The sequence below is a fragment of the Takifugu flavidus genome, chromosome 4, assembly GCF_003711565.1.
Source record: "Takifugu flavidus isolate HTHZ2018 chromosome 4, ASM371156v2, whole genome shotgun sequence".
In the NCBI taxonomy this organism is placed as follows: Eukaryota; Metazoa; Chordata; class Actinopteri; order Tetraodontiformes; family Tetraodontidae; genus Takifugu; species Takifugu flavidus.
Window position 1 is genome coordinate 17090392 of NC_079523.1, and position 20115 is coordinate 17110506.

At 50.2% G+C, this 20115-nt stretch overlaps 1 protein-coding gene across 5 annotated transcripts in view; it reads left to right on the top strand.

The window, feature by feature from the left end:
* Positions 1 to 20115, top strand: part of eif4g3a (eukaryotic translation initiation factor 4 gamma, 3a) — a 27708-nt gene that overhangs the window by 798 nt on the left and 6795 nt on the right. The window contains exons 1-21 of one of the 5 annotated variants that reach the window (XM_057031300.1): positions 1 to 65; positions 3920 to 3992; positions 5715 to 5771; positions 5974 to 6141; positions 7352 to 7444; positions 7897 to 7971; positions 9693 to 9713; positions 10385 to 10564; positions 10718 to 10829; positions 11887 to 12047; positions 12968 to 13093; positions 14469 to 14664; positions 15257 to 16030; positions 16186 to 16274; positions 17233 to 17518; positions 17626 to 17750; positions 18666 to 18785; positions 18896 to 19051; positions 19134 to 19331; positions 19407 to 19553; positions 19651 to 19887. The exon at positions 1 to 65 is cut by the window's left edge and continues 798 nt beyond it. In XM_057031300.1, the coding sequence (XP_056887280.1) occupies positions 1 to 65; positions 3920 to 3992; positions 5715 to 5771; positions 5974 to 6141; positions 7352 to 7444; positions 7897 to 7971; positions 9693 to 9713; positions 10385 to 10564; positions 10718 to 10829; positions 11887 to 12047; positions 12968 to 13093; positions 14469 to 14664; positions 15257 to 16030; positions 16186 to 16274; positions 17233 to 17518; positions 17626 to 17750; positions 18666 to 18785; positions 18896 to 19051; positions 19134 to 19331; positions 19407 to 19553; positions 19651 to 19887 (3459 nt within the window). The remainder of the gene's footprint in view (positions 66 to 3919; positions 3993 to 5714; positions 5772 to 5973; positions 6142 to 7351; positions 7445 to 7896; positions 7972 to 9692; positions 9714 to 10384; positions 10565 to 10717; positions 10830 to 11886; positions 12048 to 12967; positions 13094 to 14468; positions 14665 to 15256; positions 16031 to 16185; positions 16275 to 17232; positions 17519 to 17625; positions 17751 to 18665; positions 18786 to 18895; positions 19052 to 19133; positions 19332 to 19406; positions 19554 to 19650; positions 19888 to 20115) is intronic. The other 4 variants (XM_057031301.1, XM_057031302.1, XM_057031304.1 and 1 more) reach the window with 4 other exon arrangements.

The window sequence follows — 20115 nt, forward strand, 5'->3', positions numbered from 1 at the left end:
ACCTCCGTGTCGCTGCCGCCGGGAGCCCCAACAGCTCCTCAGCCCGGCGCTGGACTCCCACCACAGTATCCTTTGACCTGGGTAACAGTCCTTGTGTTCTATTCTCTACCTTCGCGACGCGCGTGATTGATTGTTTTTGATTCCGAAACTGGTGATCGTTTTGATTTGATAGCGAAAATTTTTTTTAAAAATGATGGTTTCGGGAGCTGGGAGGGGAGGGGGCAATTAGCTAGCTAACTAAGCTAACATTAGCCTCTGAAGCCGGTTGTCCGGGCTAATGGAGATACCTGGACTATTTGTCGGAATTCTGAGTCTGCGACTCGCTGTGCTGTCACACCTCGTTAAATAAGGGTTCTGGGTTCGAAACCCTGTCCGCTATAACGACGTTATTGGCGTTCTGGGAGCCTCGGCTCTTTTGCCGGCAAGCTACATGCTTCCTCCAGTGGTTGCCGGCTTTGTTCGCTTATCTTTGGGGGCTACTGAGGTGCGTTAGCCTCGCTGCTGTAGCAGTCTACCCGCTCGCCGGTGTGGTCAGCAGCTACCTGGGTCCAACCTGCAGCAGGCGACACCCATTTCACGGTGAAGCCCTCAGCCTCATCATGGGACCGACGTAGGACAATACCCGGCTCGGACCGGGAGTTCTGGGAGTTAGCCTACGGTCCATCCGTAGCAGCGTAGTAGGCCTGTTGCGATGACAGCCCGTGGAAACGAGCCTCAATAAAGTCACTCATCCCCTGACCTTTTGTGGGGAAAATCAACGGCTGCGTGGTTTAGGAGCCGCTAATAAAGTTTTCCGGGGTGATCGGTAGATTTGTCGCTTGGCGCAGCAGAAATGTGCGTGGCCGTGCATTTCCGTGTGCGTTGTTATTTTTTATTTTTTTTAGTTTGACATTTGTTAGTGCGGTTGCACAGTCGCTGTCCCGCAAAGCCCGGTTAGCTTGGAGGCAACGTTGACAGCAGCGGGCAGTCCTGCACCCTGAAGGCACCCTCCCGGCCCCTGACAGCATGGGGGGCAGCACCGGGAGGGCGCAGGCCCCGGGTTGAGGGGTTGCGGGTAAAGGTTTGGGTTCTCCCCCTCGTTTCCTGCAGTTTCTGGCCCGTGAAAGGGGCATCAGGCATTAGGAAGAAGGACGCTTTTCAGCCCGCTGGGGTTGTTGTTTGAGGATTCTGCCTTTCCGGAACCACGGCGGGCTGTTGGGGCTGTCCGTCGCTGGCCTGTACGGACACCTGGATTTGGAAATGACGTTGACGTCCACTGAACATCTTCAGGATGGACGGGGCGGGTCGTCATTTAGGCTGTTTTTGTTTTGTCATTCTCCCCCCCAGCAGGTTCAAGTGGTCAGTTTCACTTTCATTTCTCAGAGCTGTTGAGCAATTCCGAAAATTACTGGAAAGGAAGGGTTGTTAGCTTAGTTTGGTAGCATCAACGCATCAGGTATGCAGCCCGTTCCAGCGGTGGAGACCGCCGGAGGCCTCCGGAATCTTTGGCGTTTCTTGGAAACGGTGCGTCACCTGTGTGACAAGGAGCCTTTGTGATTACAGCAGGTCCATATTGTGTGTTAGAATTGTTAGAGTTGAGCCTGCACATTGCTACGTGACGATGACCAGCGCTGCTTTGGTACCGCGCGTGTCAGCATCCTGCAGGTCCCCCCCTTCCCCCCCCCGCGCGTGCTGGCGCTGTGCAGCACTCCCAGCTAAAGTTAGACGCTGGATCATCCGGTTTAACCCCTTCATTTGCAGATATTCGGCGCTTCGGTCGCGCCGTCACCTGCGGCAGGTGGCCAGGACGTGTGTGTGTGGTCACGTGACCCCCGTAGACTTTTACACATTAAGCCTCGTATGTGGAGATCTGAGCTAGGGTGTGTCAGCGGCTGCCCCAGCTGCCCCTTGTTACCAATGACAGGCCGCTGGAGTCGACTTCTGGCCGCCACTGTACGAGACGGCAGCTGGGTCGTAACGTTGGAGGTGCAGAGCGACGTGGCTGAGCTGTTCAGTTCAGCTAGCTTCTCAGCTAGCTTCTCAGCTTTGAGTTAGTTAGCATCATCTCCACCCGACGGGACTCTTGTTCTACACTTTCCAGGTTTACTGAAGGTTGGGATCCGCAACATGTTGCCCCAGTGGGGCTTTTGTTGGTTCGGCCCACGACGTGAAGCCGAAACTCTTATCTTTTGTTTCCTTTCCTCCACCTCGTGCACCCTCGGTCCACCTGCCTTCTTCTTAAACCCCCCGCCAGATAAATATGTGGTTTTGAAGTGTAAGCTTGACAGAATTCTCCTTTTTCCCGCGGCCTGTTTCTGGTTGCCGGAGAAACGCGCCGCACACGCGTCTCTCGCTGCACTGGTTACACAATAGCAGCGCTGCTTAGCATTCTGAGGGAGGCCAAGGTGGCGCTTCCCACCATCTGCCAACAAAGGCCCAGGTCACCCAGCCTGCCTCTGCCCTCCCTTATTCCCTTCCATCCCCCATCAGTTCACCTCACCCAACACAGCCCCCCAGTTCCCCGCCTCGTCCTCCAGGCGCTGCCCACTTTTAGCTTTTGTTCTCCACCTCATCTGTCCAGTAAGAGTTCAGGTATTTCGTTTCTTTCACACCGCAGCGGCGTTTTCTTGTTTTATTCATCCTTTCGGAGCCAGGCGCAGACTTCCTGGCGACCAGCGCGTGCGTCCAGCCGGCGGGTCCGCCGTCACAATGGTGCCCTGTTTCGGGACAGGTGTGCGCCGGCTGCCTGAGAAGATGTTCCCACCTTCACGCTCACTCTGGGGATATAAATAAACCGCTGAGTTATGAGCCAGCACACGCCACTGTTCTTTCCAGAGAGGGCGGGACTTGCCGAGGGAGATACTGTCGCTGCGCGTTCCCAAAAATAGGGCCACTTTTGCACGATTTTAGTGGTGGTTTTCGGTCTGATCGGCCTCTGTCGAGTTTTCAGACGGCTGGAAGTCAACTGAAACTCAATATCAGCGCGTATTCCATTCCTAATTGCAGATTGTTGCTTATTGAGCCGCGGGATCCTGTGGATCACACGCTGGATCTATTTGCCTTTGCGCGCGTCTCTCCGCTGTAAGCTAACGATGAATCCCCACCAGCGGCCGACCTCCTGGAGCAAGTCGAGGGCAAATCAATAAGCTCTCAGCTTGATAAAGACCCAATTCGGGGGTTATTGTTGGGAAACGTCGATGGGAAACGTCCAGTTTGTGCGTCCGCGCAGACGTTGGACGCGGTTGAGTGTGAACTGGAAGGAGAGGACGGTTGGACCAGATGCATCGCGTCCCCTCCCTGCGTGCCCCCTTCACTTCAGCAGGTTAAAACCCATCAGTGCGTTTGGGAGCATTCGGAATGTTCTTTTTTTCCTCATAGCTTTCCGCAGCAGATGCTTCGGGCTCGGCCGTGGTGTGGCCATTCCCAGGAACTCTGATTCTGTCTTTGATTCCACCACATCTGTGTTGGATCCCGCTCTTCAAGTGTGACGGGTTCAGGGGAAACGTAGCGGCGGGAAAAAACCGCTGATTCTCTCTCTTCTCTGGTGATTAATCTCCGTCTCTTTTCGCCGCTGGCTTGATGTGATCCCAACTTTCAGAGGCCGTAGAAAGGAAAAGGTTCCGAGGAGGGGATTTGGGGAGTTTTGGTGTTCTGTGGCATCTGTGTTGTTGCCCCGCGACCGCGTTGGTTGTTGCTCTGTCCGCACCTTTGTCTGAACTTCCACTTTAGCCCAGTTCTACGCTCGCAGAAGGTACAGCGTGTTCCCTTGGACCCTGCCCAGTGGGCTGGGAGGGGTAGTTAGAGGAGTCAAACTGTTCAAGATGCCGGGCTGCGAGGGGGAAAAGGCCGCTGGACGTCCGTAACGTTCACGCGGCATCAGGGGGCGAGAGCGAAAGCCGCTCAACTGTTCGGGAGATTTCCTCAACACGGATTTTTGTAGACTCCCGCGAGTTCAGCCATCACTGGACGACCGACTCTTCTCCGCTCAGCCCGGAGTGGCTGCAGTCTACAGCGTGAGTTTTTAGACCTACATTATTCATGTCTTCTGCAGCACAAAATCGCGGCGCTCTAAATTGCCGACGTTGGGATACGCTCAATCGATTTGGTCGTCCATTCTTTTGGTTAACCAAAAAAAAAAACGGTCTTAACGGAAGCAGGATGGAGCAAATAAAGTCTTCACTGACTCTCGGGGCGGTTTAACCACCATCGGGGTGCTGGGTCGTGTTTGGGTCTGACGGTCCGGAGCCGTGGGACACCCGGAGACCCGGTCCACACGCCCGCCTGCAGTCGCGAGTTCAACAACACACCAAAATGGCGTCCGTGAGAGTGGCGTGGGCAGCGAGCCCTAATCATCAGACCGCTTTGGCCGCGTGGCTGCATTGATGAGCATGTGTTCCTTTAATATCCGTGTAATCGGAGCCGCCGTTGATGCTGAAGGCAGGTGAACGCCTGGCGGGCCGCCCCGGGCGACACATCTGCACCACAGCTGGAAACGCCCTCTTCCCGCCCGTCTTTTTATGGACTCGCCAGCAGGTCCAACCTTTACACCCCAGCACGGAACCAGCTGGTCCCAGCGGCCAGAAGGAGCTCACCGGGGAACCCACGTTGTATTGAATTGATCATCTCCGACAATGCTCTGCGCGGCCTCAGGAGCTGGTGGTTGGCCCCTCCCCTGGCAACAGCAGCTAGATTAGTTGCTTTATCCTAGGTCATTTAAGGAAAGTGGGCCACACAGGGAAGAGGAAGAGCTGCCATCATAGCAGCAGGAGAGAAGAATATTCCCTGTCGGACACATTTGCACGTGATGGTCGTTACGCTTCGGGAGGCCCTGGAGAGAGCGAGGCGCTCTCTGTCCTTTCGGCGCCTGGCTTCTGACCCTTTTGGACAATACCCGGCGTGTGGAAACCCGCACCAGGACCGAGCAGCAAACGTACGAGGTCAGCCCAGAGCTGCAGCACCGGCAGCAGCAGAGCCTCATCCCGCCACGGGCCCGGAACCGAGTCCAAGGCGCTGAAGAAAAGGCGCAGCTCCGAAGCCGCGTTAGGAAAATATCCATTTTGATGAAAATATCCATTTTGATGAATATCACAGCTCACAGCTGCTTTTCTTCAGCACGGCTTCGGTGTTTCACGGATCCTAATCTGCATTCAGCGCCGGAAGGGTCCAGCATAACACATTTGGGCCCGGTCCAGTTTGATCAGCCGTGTAAGATCTGGCGCAGCTCTAAATGCACAAACACAAGCTTGAGTCTCTCTCAGCCTGGAGCAAAGGGAGTGCGGGCCAGCTGAGAAACTGGGGAAGGTCAAACATGCCTCTGCATGGGAACCGGGCGCGAGCGCACGCTCGGCCTTTATGGCATAGAATTCTTAGGGTGCCTGCGATTCCTCAGACAATTCGGACCATATTGTCACTCAGATTTGACGGTCGCGCAAACGTTTATTTCCGTTTTTAGAAATGGGCGTGCTTTTTCAAAGTCATTTGAAGGCTATATTTCTCAGTCCTCGCTGCACTTAAAACTGTATTTTTGCGTTGTTGATCCAAAGAATCGAACCATCCCGACTATTATGGCGTTTCGAGTCGCTGAATTATCCCCCGGCCGGTTTAAAACCCCGACACTTTGTTCCGAGGGGTGTTTTCGAAAGCGATCGGCTATTGTGACGTAATGCTAACCCTTCTGAAGACGGTTAACCTGAATTCTAAATGACACATGTGGGTGTAATGTCTTTTCCTCCCAGGTTTACCATGGGAGGTCCTTGCACAGCAAATTTGGGCACAGCAAGACAGTAGAACAGGCCAGTGCACTGTACAATGTTTAACCCCTCAACACATACAGAAGCTAATGACCTCCTAATTCCCTAAATATGCATTCCTCAACGGGAGGGGAGGTGGTGGGGTGGTCAGATGTCCTGTGGAATTCTGCATTTCCCTAGTCTATGTGATCGTCCGCCTGCGTCACTTTGTTTCCCTCTAACTTCCCTCTTTTATGTGACGTAGGTCCCCAGACATGCTGGCCCTCCTTTTTCCGCTCACGACATCACAAAGGGACATCCTAGCTTGGCGGGCACTCCCCCCGGTCACGCCCACTCGCCAGCGCTCTCTCAGGTATCAGTACCCACAGCTTCCCAATATCGCTACCCTAAGGGCTGGGAGGCAGGTGCAGGGGTGAGTTTGTCATTGTCTTTGCCTTCATCCTCCATCCCTTTGTCTGTTTCCTCTTCCTCTAAATCAGGGGTGGGGAACCCCCGGCCTCCGGGCCGTATACGGCCCGCGAGACCATTTCTACCGGCCCGCAACGCAATAAGATTTTTATATTTTATATGTGCACTTATACAGTGGGACCGTTCGCTAAACTCCGCGATTGTTGCGCTTGGCGGAGGTCTGTGCTCTCCGAGTGCTTTCTAGTTGTTATTATTATTGTCTTTATCTTTCTTTCTTTTCATTTATTTTCTTGATTATCTAGTTGTATTGCAGATTTTGTGAGTAGAGGCCTTGAACAGGCCCTTACGGAGAGACTTAGTAACAGTGGTTATAGACTTTTTTTTTGCATCCCTAGGTATGTGTTCATAATAGTATGGCCCTCGATATGAAAAAGGTTCCCCACCCCTGCTCTAAATGCACCCCCACTAGAGCTGATTCGCCCCGTGTGCACCCACACCGATGGGCCCTCACATGCTTGCGTCTTAGCGGCGTTTACCTTGTACGCTGGCATTATCCAGCACCTGCATGGTTCTACATACAGTAGCGGTGGCGTTTAAGGGAATAACCACCGAGCGTAATAATCTGCCCAAACCTCTGGTGAACTGTAGGCATGTGCATGGGACCGGAGAGATAACTAGGTGCCGATGACATCGCGGGACTGAACTCGTTTGGCATGTTTGAAGACTTAGAAATGCTCCAGAAAGAGAGTTGATCAGGCCTTTTGTGGGGCTAATGAAATCAGAAACACATTAAACCCTGTGCCATCTGCATGATTCTATGGTTTCACCCCCAAATAGCAACATTTTCAGGCTATTTTAAAATGTGTTCTTAACTACGATCAAACTAAATAAACCTTTGCTGTTTATTCCTGTTTATGATGGGAGTGAGCCAGGCAGCAGCTGCTTCTCCCCTTATTTCCTGTTGCTGGCGTCAGCGTTTTTTTGTGGGAGTCGCTCATCTGCTCGTGCTGCATGAGACGCTTTAGTTACTCTTTAGAAATGCAGGTTTTCCGAGTTAAATCACTTTGTTTGAGATGGATTCCCATTTTCAGCCGTCGGGATGCTCAAACCTTTGGCTGCATCTTTGTTTGTGTGTGTGTGTGATGTTGTTGCCCAATAGCTCAACTCTTTTCTTCTGCCTCTTCTGTGTGTGTTTTTTATTTTATCTTCGACAGTCTCCGTACAACCCTGGACAAAATGCTGGTTCTGCCCCGTTAGTGTATTCTCCCCAGACGCAACAAATGAACGCACAGCCGCCAAGTCGACCTGTAAGTTCCCCCTTACGCTTAAACTTACACAACTATACACATGCGCTTTACGCTAAAGTTTTAATGGATGGAAAGATGTAGCGACCGTGCAGAGCTACAGACGCAATGAAGTTTCTTGAATTGGTACTTTGAAAGGTGTAGAAAACCTCATTATCTTGCTCGAACCGCATTTCCCATCAGCCCCAGCTTGGTTATGTGGCCAAACTGGTTCATCCCAGTGCTGAGGGAAACACAAGTGAAGCACTATTGAACCAGCAGCTAGATGCACCGCTCCCTAACATGTGACCTAGCTTAAAAAGAAGAGGAGGTTTAAAGATGGCCTACACTCCTCCATATGTTGCATCCCCGGTTACTGTTGTTTTTGTGCTTCTGCCTTCATTGCTCCTCTTATCTCTGCCTCTGTTTTGTTTTTGTTTTTTTTGTCTCTGTCTCTCCTCACTTTGCCATTACTGCTTCAACTCTCCTTGGTGGATCTCTTCTCTGTCCCTGTCCAGTTTGCAACGGGTCCTCGACCAACCCACCATCAGGTAATTGTTCCTTTCAGAACCTCCATCAAACACACCATTTTGTCAGAACAGGTTGTGGGATGCACGTGTTAAAACTTTGCAGACATTTTGACATGACAACTCAATACAATGTTAGCTTTTGTTCTATCACATACTGAACTTTGTATTTAAGTATTACTGAATTGACTATTTTACATTGTGATACAAAGATCTTTAGGCCTAAAGAGGTCTCACTCTCTATGTCTGTCGGTAAACAAATCAATGCTTTCTGTGTTTCACTCATTTCAGCTCTTTATTTTTAAGGGATTAACTGTTAATTAGCCATAAAGAATATGTCGGGTTATTTTGGTTAGAACTATCACCAACTGGACGGTGAAACCGCGAACCCTGAGGTTTTTACAGCGTGTGTAGACCAATGACTGTATAAACCATCTTTGTGGGATTTTCTTAGAGAGATTCAACAACAAACACATCGTGTTTAATGATCTGATTTATTTATTTGGTGTTGCATGGGTGAAAATGAATTAAAATATGGCACACGAGTGATTTTTATACATCACGTGCTTTCACAATGATGTGATAATTGTGAAACTTGAGAATTCTGGGATGGCCGATGAGACAAATGGCAACAATAGCACTTGCCAACGACGGCTACACTTTGGCTCCATGTGTCCGTTACATTCAGAGCACCTCAACGGCGATTCCAGCGGCGTCTGTGTGCCGACGTCATGTCTGCACGACTTCATCTTGTGCTTGTGGCTGTTCATTTTTAGTAGATTCTCAGCCTAAGAATCACCGTGTTGTGCTCCACGCTCACAGCATGTGTAACTCTTGGCAAGTTCCGTGGTCACCTTCTGGAGGCTTCTGAAAGGCTATTAATAGAATAGTGCAGAAATCTACCAACTAGGATTGCCACATTAGTGTCTTCACAGCCCCGGCTGTCACAAACTGGAACTGGAATCTGTTGTACCACCGCGGAAATAGAATAGGAAAGCAGATAGTGCTGAACAGTGAGCGTTTATGCACGCAGAGAAGACGCCCATTGTAAATGTGTAACACAGGCAATGCATAGTAAAGGGTGCGAACCATAAGTGTGCCTCCAAACAAGGATCGCCGTTGTTTAGCGTTGTTCCTTGGCGTTCCCCAGCTTTTGTGTGGATGTCAAGTGTAACCTCAGGAACACAGTTGTCCGGACAGTTAAAGCAATTCTTTATCTGCGTGTCTTCACCCTCTCGAGAGCTTCTAAACACTCACCAGAGCTCATCACTAATTACGGGGGGAAATTGCTTAGAACATAGGTGTCAAACTCTGGCCCGTGGGCCAAATTTGGCCCGCAATGTAATAATATTTGGCCCGCGAAGCCATACCAATTAACTATTAGAGCTGGCCTGCTAGTGTGTATGTGTATATATATATATACTAGCATATATATATATTATACGGTGCTTTTTCAGGACGGGCTAAATGCCTGGAATGTTAGTTCATGAGCCGTTGTTTTAGGTCTGAATTAAAGAACTCTTTCTTACGCTTGAGTCAGCAGTGGAGTGAGGTGACTAACAGGACAGACAAGTGTTCCAGGTGACCCGGGAGTCACCCCTCCCGGGCCAGCGTGACTCAAACGAAGGGGGCAGCTTCCTGTCTCGCTGTGCTCGGGTGACTTGACTGTTTCTTGCTTGTTTCTGTTGCTCTGAAACTTCAGTCTCCCATCGACTTTTCTTTTTTTCCTGCTTGCCATACACAAGGGAGGATTCCGGCCCATACAGGTAACATCACCGTCTGTCTGGTGGACTCCACAGACCTGCATGGCATGACTAGAACCTCCCTGAATGAGCCCGACCCTCTAGCGTTCCACCCCGCACAGCCTCTTTCTCACCCTGCCGAGTCCTCGGCAGCAAGTTTTTATTATTAGCCGCCTGTTTGGCATCGCGGAACTTGTAATTAGCGATTTTAGGAATGTGACGAGCAGAATGTAAAGTTTCCTGGTGATTTCCACCGGCCCGTCTCCAATAACACATGGAACCCGATTCATTAGTGGGAAGGTGGTTCCCCCGCGGGGTATTTTTAGAGGGTTTTAGCATTGTTTCTGCTGTCTCTACAACACGCTGTTGTCCAGTACAAGCAGATGTTATTCAGAACCAAACTTTTGCTCTTTTCCTCCCGCCACTTTAGCTAGTTAATTTACCTGGTTGGTTGTACAACCGTAGTTATTAAATAGACTGTAATGAGTTTGTGCCGTGTTCAGTGTCTTAATTCTGGTAATTTATGACCACCTGCTATCAGGAGGTTAAAGATGGGGGCGGGGGGGGTCTTAGACAAGTGTCGGCATTGACCTTATCCATTATGTTGTTCACTAGTTTGGGAATTTTTAGAGGACGCTACGCTGAAAGGACACTAGCGGGTGTGGGTTGATTACCTGTTGCCATTTTCTGTGCAGTTTTTCCCAAGAACGCAGATACAGAGTGCCCGGCCGGCGATCCCGGCCAACACAGCCTCCATACGGGCCGGAGCGCAACCCCCCACCGCAGCGGTGTATCCTACCAATCAGCCGATCATGATGACCATGGCACCCATGCCTTTCCCGTCCCCTCAGCCTGCACAGTACTACATCCCACAGGTGACACACACGGAGACACACATTCCACTTGCATTGACAAATACTGAGCAGGACTGGTTCTCCACTGGGTTAGGGTTATGGTTAGGGGGGTTAACCCTTAAGTTAGCTGCACTTTTATGTTCTGTTCTAAGATTTCTCTCTTTCCACTTGCAGTATCGCCACGGTACACCTTACGTGGGACCTCCTCAGCAGTATTCTGTACAGCCTCCAGGGTCTAGCACCTTCTACCCTGGTCCAGGGCCAGGGGAGTATGCAGCTCCATATCGTGAGTAATTACTCCTTAATGGTCAAACGTTAAAGAAGGGGGAAAAACACAATGGCCAGGAACAAACTACTTTATTGCTATAACTAATCCAAACTGGGAATTTGGTTTGAACTCTCCACGAGACTGGTCGAAGGGCATTTTGGCCAGATGGACTGGAGGTTTCAGCTCCTTCCACAAATGTTCGACAGATTTTAGATCGGGGCTCATAGAATTTCCGACTGGTCCAACTCTTTAGCTGCGTGTTTTGGGTCATTGTCCTGTCGGAGGACCAAGACTGAGATCAAGCTTTCTGCTAATGGGCCGCACATTTCGCTCCAGACAGATTCAAGACAGCCGTGCGCCGACGCAGCAAAGACTTGGAGCCTCTTTTCTTTGCAAGCTTCATTTTTCATCGTCACTTAGAGCTGAAGTGACGTGTCAAAAGCTCGCGTTTGGACGTTCTTCCAGACATTATTGGGGCCTCTCCATATGTATTTTGGTAAACTCCAGACCTGCTTGTTCTTCCAGTAAAGGTCGATTCTGGTCAAATTCAGCACGAGGCTGTACTTTTGTAATATTTAAGGTCTAAAAGAACAATTTGTGCTGCGCAGCGGCGGATAATGGGAGGACGACGGCTCTTGGACCGCTCCTGCTATTAACAAAACCACCTTTCTTTCAAGAAAGTGGACATTTATTTTAAAAATGGCTTTAATGCAAAGTCTGACGCAAGTCTCACCGGTGCACTCGGTATGTTTGCAGGTAGTCTGGAGCACTCCAGTTGAGTAGTCTGCCATTATGGAGAATTGGGGGGCGGGGGGCAGCGCTGTAACATTTAAGTCCACTTTGTCTCTCACAGCAAAGGGTGCTTCACGTTCCCCTGCTCACCCATAATATCTGTGCTCTTTATTGGTTCGTGTCTTTGATTTGTTGGATTTCTCCGGGTTTTTCAGCACGCGCTTCGTTCCGCTGGGGTGTGCAGGCGTGGACACCAGCAGATCGGTAGCCTGAGGAGTGGAAAAGGGCCATTTTCGGTGTTTGACTAAAGTGCTTCTCTCCTGTTTCTTGGGTCCATCCTCAGATACCCTCAGGTACCCCCCACCTGTTTCCCCCTCCGTTCCAGCGCCAGTTGCCACAGCTGGGCCACCATACTACCCAGGACAGACTGTGTACCCGCCCTCACCCCCCATCATAGTGCCTACACCACAGCAACCTCCACCAGCCAAACGCGAGAAGAAAACAGTGAGTCAAAGCTGCTTTTATGCTATCGAGTTGAACACATTTAATATTGGAATACAACATGTAGCTTCAATTTAACCTAATGAAATATAATGAACAGACAACCTTTGCTGCCTAACTCTTGCGATCCCCACTTCGGATTGACGTGGCAGTGCTCGGAAAACCATCCCCCCTCCCTCATTTCTGATGGTTTTGCCCATTTTTCACACTGAAGCGTTTTTAGATGGTCACGCACATTTTAATACAAGACACAGATAATCCCAGTAAATGCAAAATGCAGTTTTCTAAATGCTGGTTTCATTTATTCGGGAGGGAAATTGATTACTCCGGGCTCCGTTAAAAGAATAAAATACTCAAATAGACTCTGACTGATAAGGAAACGCTACCATCCAAACAAAGAGTACAGAATCAATGCAAAATAAAGTAATCTGGAAAGGGCTCGAGAGCCATTTCCAAGGTTTTGGGACTCCAGCAAACCGTGTTCGGAGCCATTATCCACAGATGGAGGCATCTTGGAACGGTGGTGAACCGTGCCGGCAGTGGGGATCCCTCCAAGAGCACAACAGTGGCTCAAGGAATAAAGCTCAAGCTAACGTGCACTTGGGTTCTGCAGCAGGATAAGGACCCTGTAAACACCCCGGCAAGGCCACCTCTGGATGGTTTGAAAAAGACCTTCCCTTTTGGAGTGGCTTAGTCAAAGTGTAGCCTCGAGTCCAACTGAGATGCTGTGGGGTGACCTTTTCACTGACATAGTGTCCTCTAGCTTACAATGCTGAGACAAGAACCAGAAACGTGCCTGCAAAGCTAATTTAAAAGCAACTGCCGGCTCTGGGTTGGGTGTCACCCAGTTCTGTGATGTGGGCTGAGGTCCGGGCCGCTTGTGCTCAGCTCTCTACGGTTTTTGTGTGCTCCCGCCCTCCCAGATCCGTATCCGAGACCCCAATCAGGGCGGCAGGGATATCACAGAGGAAATCATGGCAGGGGGATCAGGGAGCAGGAATTCAACACCTCCTGTTGGCCACCCCTCCTCTACCCCTACACCCCCACAGGTATGTATCACGCACAACTCCTCTCGCCTTCTTACCCACAGCTCGCTTACACGGGCGCCGTTGTGAAGCGTTAAGAGCATCCGATTGGCCTCATGTTGCCCTTCATTACGGGTGTGGCAGACAGGAAGTGGCCACCGTGTCACATTTAGGCATATTTAGATTCATAAATTCTAGGATTGTACCAATTGTTTTCAACTCGTTAGAACTTCAGGCCCTCAGGGTTTTTCCACAATCCTCATGTGTTTGACATTTTCATACATGCACTGTATGTTGAGGATTTTCTCGCTAGCAGCCGTTAGCGTGAACACAAATAGGTGTGTTTTGAGCTGGATTTAACAAGTTTAATGAATAGAGCAGCAGAGCCTACAATGCAACGTGTTGTGAAGCGAGAGTGCGTGGATAAGTACCCATTAATGCAAGAAGAGAGATAACCGAGGCTGTAGAAGAGGGACGTTTTTGGAAAACACCAGAAGGATCTCATCAAGAAGAGAACAGAGCTGTGAGCTTCTGGGAAATAGTTTAGCTGATTCAGCCAGCGAGGCATTTGGTAGCATACGAGTGCCTCCAAGATTGCCACATGTTTGCACCACCTCCCGCCTGGACACTTGCCAGCATCTGCCTGCTGCCGACATTCTCCAAATGTTTGACGGATGTGTGAATAGATGCAGGGAAAGTCTGGATCTGATCCTCTGCAGTGCGTGTTTGACTGGGCTGGAACCTACCGTACTGCTCTTGCTAACGACTCTTTTAATCCCACACCTGCTTCTTCCCTGTCATCCTTTCTACTCACTCACTCTTGTACAGTATATTGCATACATGCTGTTTTTTTCTCCTCATTTCTTCTACAGAATCCCCTCAAGTTCTTTTGGCTGTCAGTTTTTGTTGCCTCAAAGAAAACCGTGCACAACGTAGCATCGGTCACACGAACACTTGTAGGTTTAACCGCTGGCGAGAAGAAGAGCCTTGGCAATAGCAGAGAAGCAAAAAGGACGTTGTCCGTTTCATGACGTGACTCGTAGTGAGCCTGAAGTCGAAAAGCTTGAGGATTCTGAAAAAGAATGCAGTGATTTGGTTTCCCTGTGAAAGTTAACAGTCTCTCCTCTTTCTCTGTCTGTGTGTGCACTTTTTGACTTCTTTTCTTTTCTCCGTTCTGTGCGTTTCTCTCTATGTTCCTGAGCATTTCCCATCCTTCAATTTTTATTCCCCAACATCGATCTCTGTTCTCTGTCACCATTATTCTCCCCTTGAACGTACCCATATGCCATTTGGCTTATTTCTTCTGTCTTGTATTTGGGCTTGTTTCATTTTATTTGCATGCATGCGCGCGCTTTTCTTGCATCTCTGTGCGTGTCCGTCCGTTCTTCTGTGTTGCTAGTTTTTATGGCCGCACCCTCATTATCCTCACATTTTCTACCTCAAATCACAGCAGCTGAGCAGCAGCCAGTCTCCAGAGCAGCAGCCGTCACAGTCTCCGCAGCAGGCCCATCCTGGGAGCTTCACGCTGGAGACGCCGCAGCCCCAACATCCACAGCAGTCGCTGAGTGGATCATCAGACACCAAACCAGGGCCAGGTTTGTACCACCCCTTCCCCTCTTTCTTTAAGACGGTGCTGAAGAACCCTTTCCATGATTTTCTGCCCACAAAGTTGAAGCGGGATTACGGGTGGACTTCTTGGGCCACACGGGTCGACCTTAGCCAGCGAGCTAACGGCCAGAGCCAACTCAACGGCATGAGTTAGCGTCGTGGCGGTTCAAAAAATATTTGTTTCCAAGCGGTTGCGACCACACGCGGCAGACTGAACACCTTGATGGGTTGCGTCTGCTTCTTGCTGGTTAAAGCACTATGATTTCATCACTAGCCTAGCACCCTGGTGCTTCTGTTTAGCTGCATCTCACACCCCTGATTTCACAACACAAGCGTATCGCCCGTTCAGAAGAGGCTACAAATCAAGGGCAGCGTCAGCAGAACTCCCTGTTTTTCTAGTTCTCAGCAGGGAGTACAAAACCAGTTCATTGTCCAGTTTTATTGGTAGTTATTGTTGTTTATCCCTCAGTCTTAGAAGTGCTAAAGTCTTATTTTTCTGCTATAATAATAATAAAATGAATGTATTACCATAGCACTTTAAAATGTTCCCAAATTACAATTCTCTGCTCTTCCTCCTAGATGATACACCAAATTTGGAGCCACTGGTCCCAAAGTCTTCCTCACCTGGGCTTCTGCAGTCTGAAGCTCCTGTGGAGAGACTTGAGTCTAGTAGTCCAGGACCTGAGCCCTGTTGTACTGTTGAACCAGAGCCTCCCTTACCTTCCACAATGGCTGCCCCCACCACTCTCCCGCTGTCAGTGGCCAACAGGAGTGAGCGTCCCTCGACCAGGGAGTCCGCTCCTTCCGCCTGCTCCCCTTCCCCCTCAGCGGTGGAACCCAAACCCACCTTACCACGACCTCACACCCCCTGCACAGATAAGACTCCAGATGCCACACGGACTCCGGCGTCGTCGCCAGCGCCGGCTTCAAAGGCTCTGAATGGCCTGGCAGACTCGAGCACCGAGCTGGATTCTCCCGCTCACGAACCTCCTCTCCTGTCCGCTGCTGCGATTCACGCCTCTGCAAGCGCCTACGGCGAGTCCTCCTCGTCCTCCGAGACGTTGCCCCCTGATGCAAGGCCAGAGGTGCCCATCGCTGCTGCTCTCACCCCAATGGCACCTGTGGCGGTGGTGCCAGTCACCTTGACCTCAAGTCCCGTCCCAGCTTTGCCAGTCATGCTTCCTCCCGGCCTTCCACCTCTAGTGCAGGCCACAGCAGAGGTCGAGGAGCTGAACAAATCCTTGGACACTAAAGAGCTTGCTCAAAGGGTAGGAGCAGAGTTACAGGCAGGCGTTGCTGATGGAAAAATAGACCCCCAACAGCAAACGCCCCCCAGGAAGGGGCCCACTACAGGTACCGTTGCATCCTCACCTCAGACTGTAAACTTGTTTTGTGCGTGTATTAACTGGTCATATGAGCAGGGACGAGATCACAGTAGGTGCGTAGCAAGACCAGTAAAACTGGGACCTCTTTGAATGTAAACGAGCTCTGATTTGTGCTTCCTGTAGTTGATCCGACTGCTCCTGCAATACCAAAGACCTGGAGGAAACCAAACGAAGTGGTCTCTGCTGGAGATGCACCTCAAATGGAGGACAAGGTAAGAAAGATTTAAAAAAAATAAAAAAACGAGCAGTAGAGAATAAAGCCGTTGCATCCATAAAAATGCAATTGCTCTCAATCTGTTCCATTGTGTTTTGTTCGTTTATCAGAGTCGCGAGGGCAGCATTTAGGGGTAGTGGGGTAGCTGAGATGTGGCCAGCTAACTTGCAGGGATGGTCCAGGGCTAGATGAGAAGGGTATTCCCTCCAGCATGTCCTGGGCCTGCCTCGGCCTCTCATCCTCATTGGACATGCCTAGCCTGCCTCTATAGGTAGACCTCCATCAGGCATTCTAATAAAATGTTTCACTTCATTTTAGGAACTATAATAAATGTCTAGATTGGATTATTTTTAGCGTTAAAGGTTAGCAAAAGAGTTGAGCTGTATCTACTGTGGTTGACATTAGAACTTTTGGGGCTCTAATTATAGTTTCAAGCCTAATTTTGGACCTCATTTCTCAGAATATTCTTAAGTATATTGTGCCTTCTTGGGAAGGTCTTTAAGTGCTGCGCTGTTTTCCAGATAAACGCTTTAGTATCGCGACCACGGTCGTTCTGGCTCTTTCAAACTCGTTCATTCCGGTCATTCAACTTGAGGGTTGAAGTAAAATTCAGTCATTTCCCCCCACGTCTCCTTATTTGGGTTTGTATCCTAGTAGGAAGGATGTGCGCTGTCATAAAATGTCCCCACATCATCATCATCATCCTCAGAATCTCCCTTTTACAACTTGTAGAGGACAAAAGTGATGTGTTAATAGAAAAAAACGGATTATTGATATGTGTGTGTCTGGTTTGGTGCAATCTGAGCAACGTGGTGGGAGCGCAGACCTGTTTCAGGGGAATTTGGGGGTCATACGTGACCATTGCTGCCTTTGAGGGACACTTGGGACAATCTGTCTTTAGATGAAATGAGGTGGGAGCGTAAATGTTCTCCGTGTTGAACTGTGTTGACCTACAGGATGAGCCCAGGCCAGTGGTTCAGCCTGGAGGAGACCCCGGTCTGCAGCCTGCACTTCCTCTGAGCACCAGTCCCGTGTCACTCCTGCCAGTTTTCCCCACCCCCTCCGCTGCACTTCCTGCCGTCGGCCCCGAGGCCGACGGAAAACCTGCTGACGAGGACGGCGAGCCCGAGCTTGAGCCTATGAGGAATGGAGCCGGACACATTTCAGAGACGGAGAGCAGTGACAGCGGAGCAAACCCCGGGGACAAGGAGAGCTCCACAGGTGCTTCACAGGATATAGAAGGTTTGCGCTTGCCTTGTTCATTTAAAAATATATATACGTTTTTGCCAAATTTTGATTTGTAACTCGTATCTGTTTCCCTGTTTCTCAAATTCTACTCGGTGGTGCAGACCTGGTAGAGTCTAATGGAAAGCGCCAGTATAGTCGGGCCACCCTGTTGGGCTTCCAGTTCATGCCTGCCTGTATACAGAAACCAGAGGGACTCCCACCCATTACTGATGTTGTGCTAGATAAGGTAGGTCGAGCACAGAAGGGCTCTGAGGGGAACCATCGTTGTTCTAGCTCGATGGGTGATCACTTTTAATGTGTGGACGGAGTAATTATGGATGGTAGCACAATAACTCACAAATTAGGAACTGATTTTGATGAGACTTTCAGGAAATGTTGATAACGGGACGAGGAACCGCTCGTTACATGTCAAAGCCAAGGGGCTGTGCTCAGAAAGGAGCGGCTTATTTTTAAGTTGAGCAACCTCCGCGAAGGGAAGACAACTCGCGCCTCTCTGCTCGTGTCGTCGTTCTCTAATGAGCTACAGAGAAAACAGGCCAGCGAGAGCTTGTGCGCGCACAATTCTTTTGTTATTAGTGACGGTGCGTTCAGTGTTTATATTAATTCTGGGAGTGCCTGAACGTGAACGCTGTCTGAAGGAGGGAAATGAGATTCTATGTTTTTCTCGCCTTCAATCCAGACCAGCAAACAGTCAATACCAAAGAGCTCCCACTTCCTTATCAATAATAATAATAATAATAATAATATACGGAATGTCTGTGGTTGGTGGTGGGTCCGGGCATGTGTCGCGAGTATACGTTTGAAACTCCCCCACCTCTGCAGTCGTGGTCTGGTGTTTGGATGACAGTCGGGCCGCTGTCACGTCACCCCTGGCACACTTAACCCCCCCCCACCCTCCCCAGAAAGAACAACTATTCCAACAAGGGTTTGATGTACAGTGGAGTCTCCCTTGGAAAAGGAGTCAGGAGGAAGTGAAGGACGACTGAAAGACAAAGCCGGATTTGTTCTTCTCTCCTCCCCCACAACAGCCCGGCTCTCCTGGGTTCCTCCCTTGCTCCTGTCCCCCCCCCCCAACATCTGCTCACTGAAGCCTTCTAGTGTTGTTTGAGATGGTGTCCTCTGCCTGTTATCTGACGCGCAGATGAACCAAAACAAGCTGCCTTCCCGAGTGGTGGATTCCAGAGCCATTTCCAGAGGGCCCGATTTCACACCTGCCTTTGCAGATTTCGGCAGACAGATGAGCGGAGGACGAGGCACCGCTGTAAGTTAACGCTGGCGTTGAATTTATATCTCCTATTATGCTGGAACGTATCCATTATGGTGGGTTGTGACGCACTGTTCTCCATGATATGCTGCTGTCCGTGTCCACAGCTTATGAACATCGGGGCGCGTAGGCCTCCGCCCAGAAAGATCATCATGAATTTGTCAGTGAATGATGATGTTCAGCTGAAGAAGTCTGAGAATGCCTGGAAGCCTGGATTGAAGAGGGAAAGCCCTGCCGATGATCCTGAGATGCTAAAAACACAAGTAGGGGCACGTTTATGCGCGGCGGCGTTCCTTTCAAAGCTTGAGCCCCGATGAGACGATTGAGGTCTTTGATTCTTCTCAGGAGCTCTTCAGAAAGGTCCGTAGCATCCTGAACAAGTTGACCCCTCAGAAGTTCAACCAGCTGATGAAGCAGATTACAGACCTGACCATCGACACAGAAGAGAGGCTCAAAGGCGTCATTGACCTGGTCTTTGAGAAGGCCATCGATGAGCCCAACTTCTCCGTGGCCTACGGAAACATGTGCCGCTGCCTCGCCACGGTAAGCAGGAGGTTGGGAATCGTTGTCCTTGACGGAGCACGCCGTTTCAGTGGGTTTCCTACTCGTGTTTTATAGCTCAAAGTGCCCATGACGGAAAAACCCACCTCCTCGGTGAACTTTCGCAAATTGCTGCTAAACCGCTGCCAGAAGGAGTTTGAGAAAGACAAGGTGGACGATGTGGTATTCGAGAGGAGGCAGAAAGAGCTGGACTCGACGGCATCGGTGCGTGACAAAGGAAACTGCAGCTTCCAGCCATCCCCCGGCGGCGGTTTTGACCTGTTGCTAAATATCTCTTTGGTGTTTCCCCCGCTGGCTTCAGACGACGGAGCGCGAGAGGCTCCAGGAAGAGCTGGAGGAGGCCAAGGACAAGGCCCGGCGGCGTTCTATCGGCAACATCAAGTTCATCGGGGAGCTGTTCAAGCTCAAGATGCTGACCGAAGCCATCATGCACGACTGCGTTGTCAAGCTGCTTAAGAACCACGACGAGGAGTCGCTGGAGTGTCTGTGCAGATTGCTCACTACCATCGGCAAGGACCTCGACTTTGAGAAGGCCAAGGTGAGCCAGAGAGACGCCGGGATCCACTCAGTTCTCCAAAGTTGTTGAATTTCCCACGTTTTCTTCTGCGTTAGGTGGCTCCACGCTTCATTTAGAGCAGGGGTGTCCAAACTTTTTGCAAAGAGGGCCAGATTTGATAACGTGAAGATGCCCGGGGGCCAGTAGATCCTTCTGATGTTTTTTTAACCAGAAAAGTTACACTATTAAGACTATTCTAAAACAATTTTC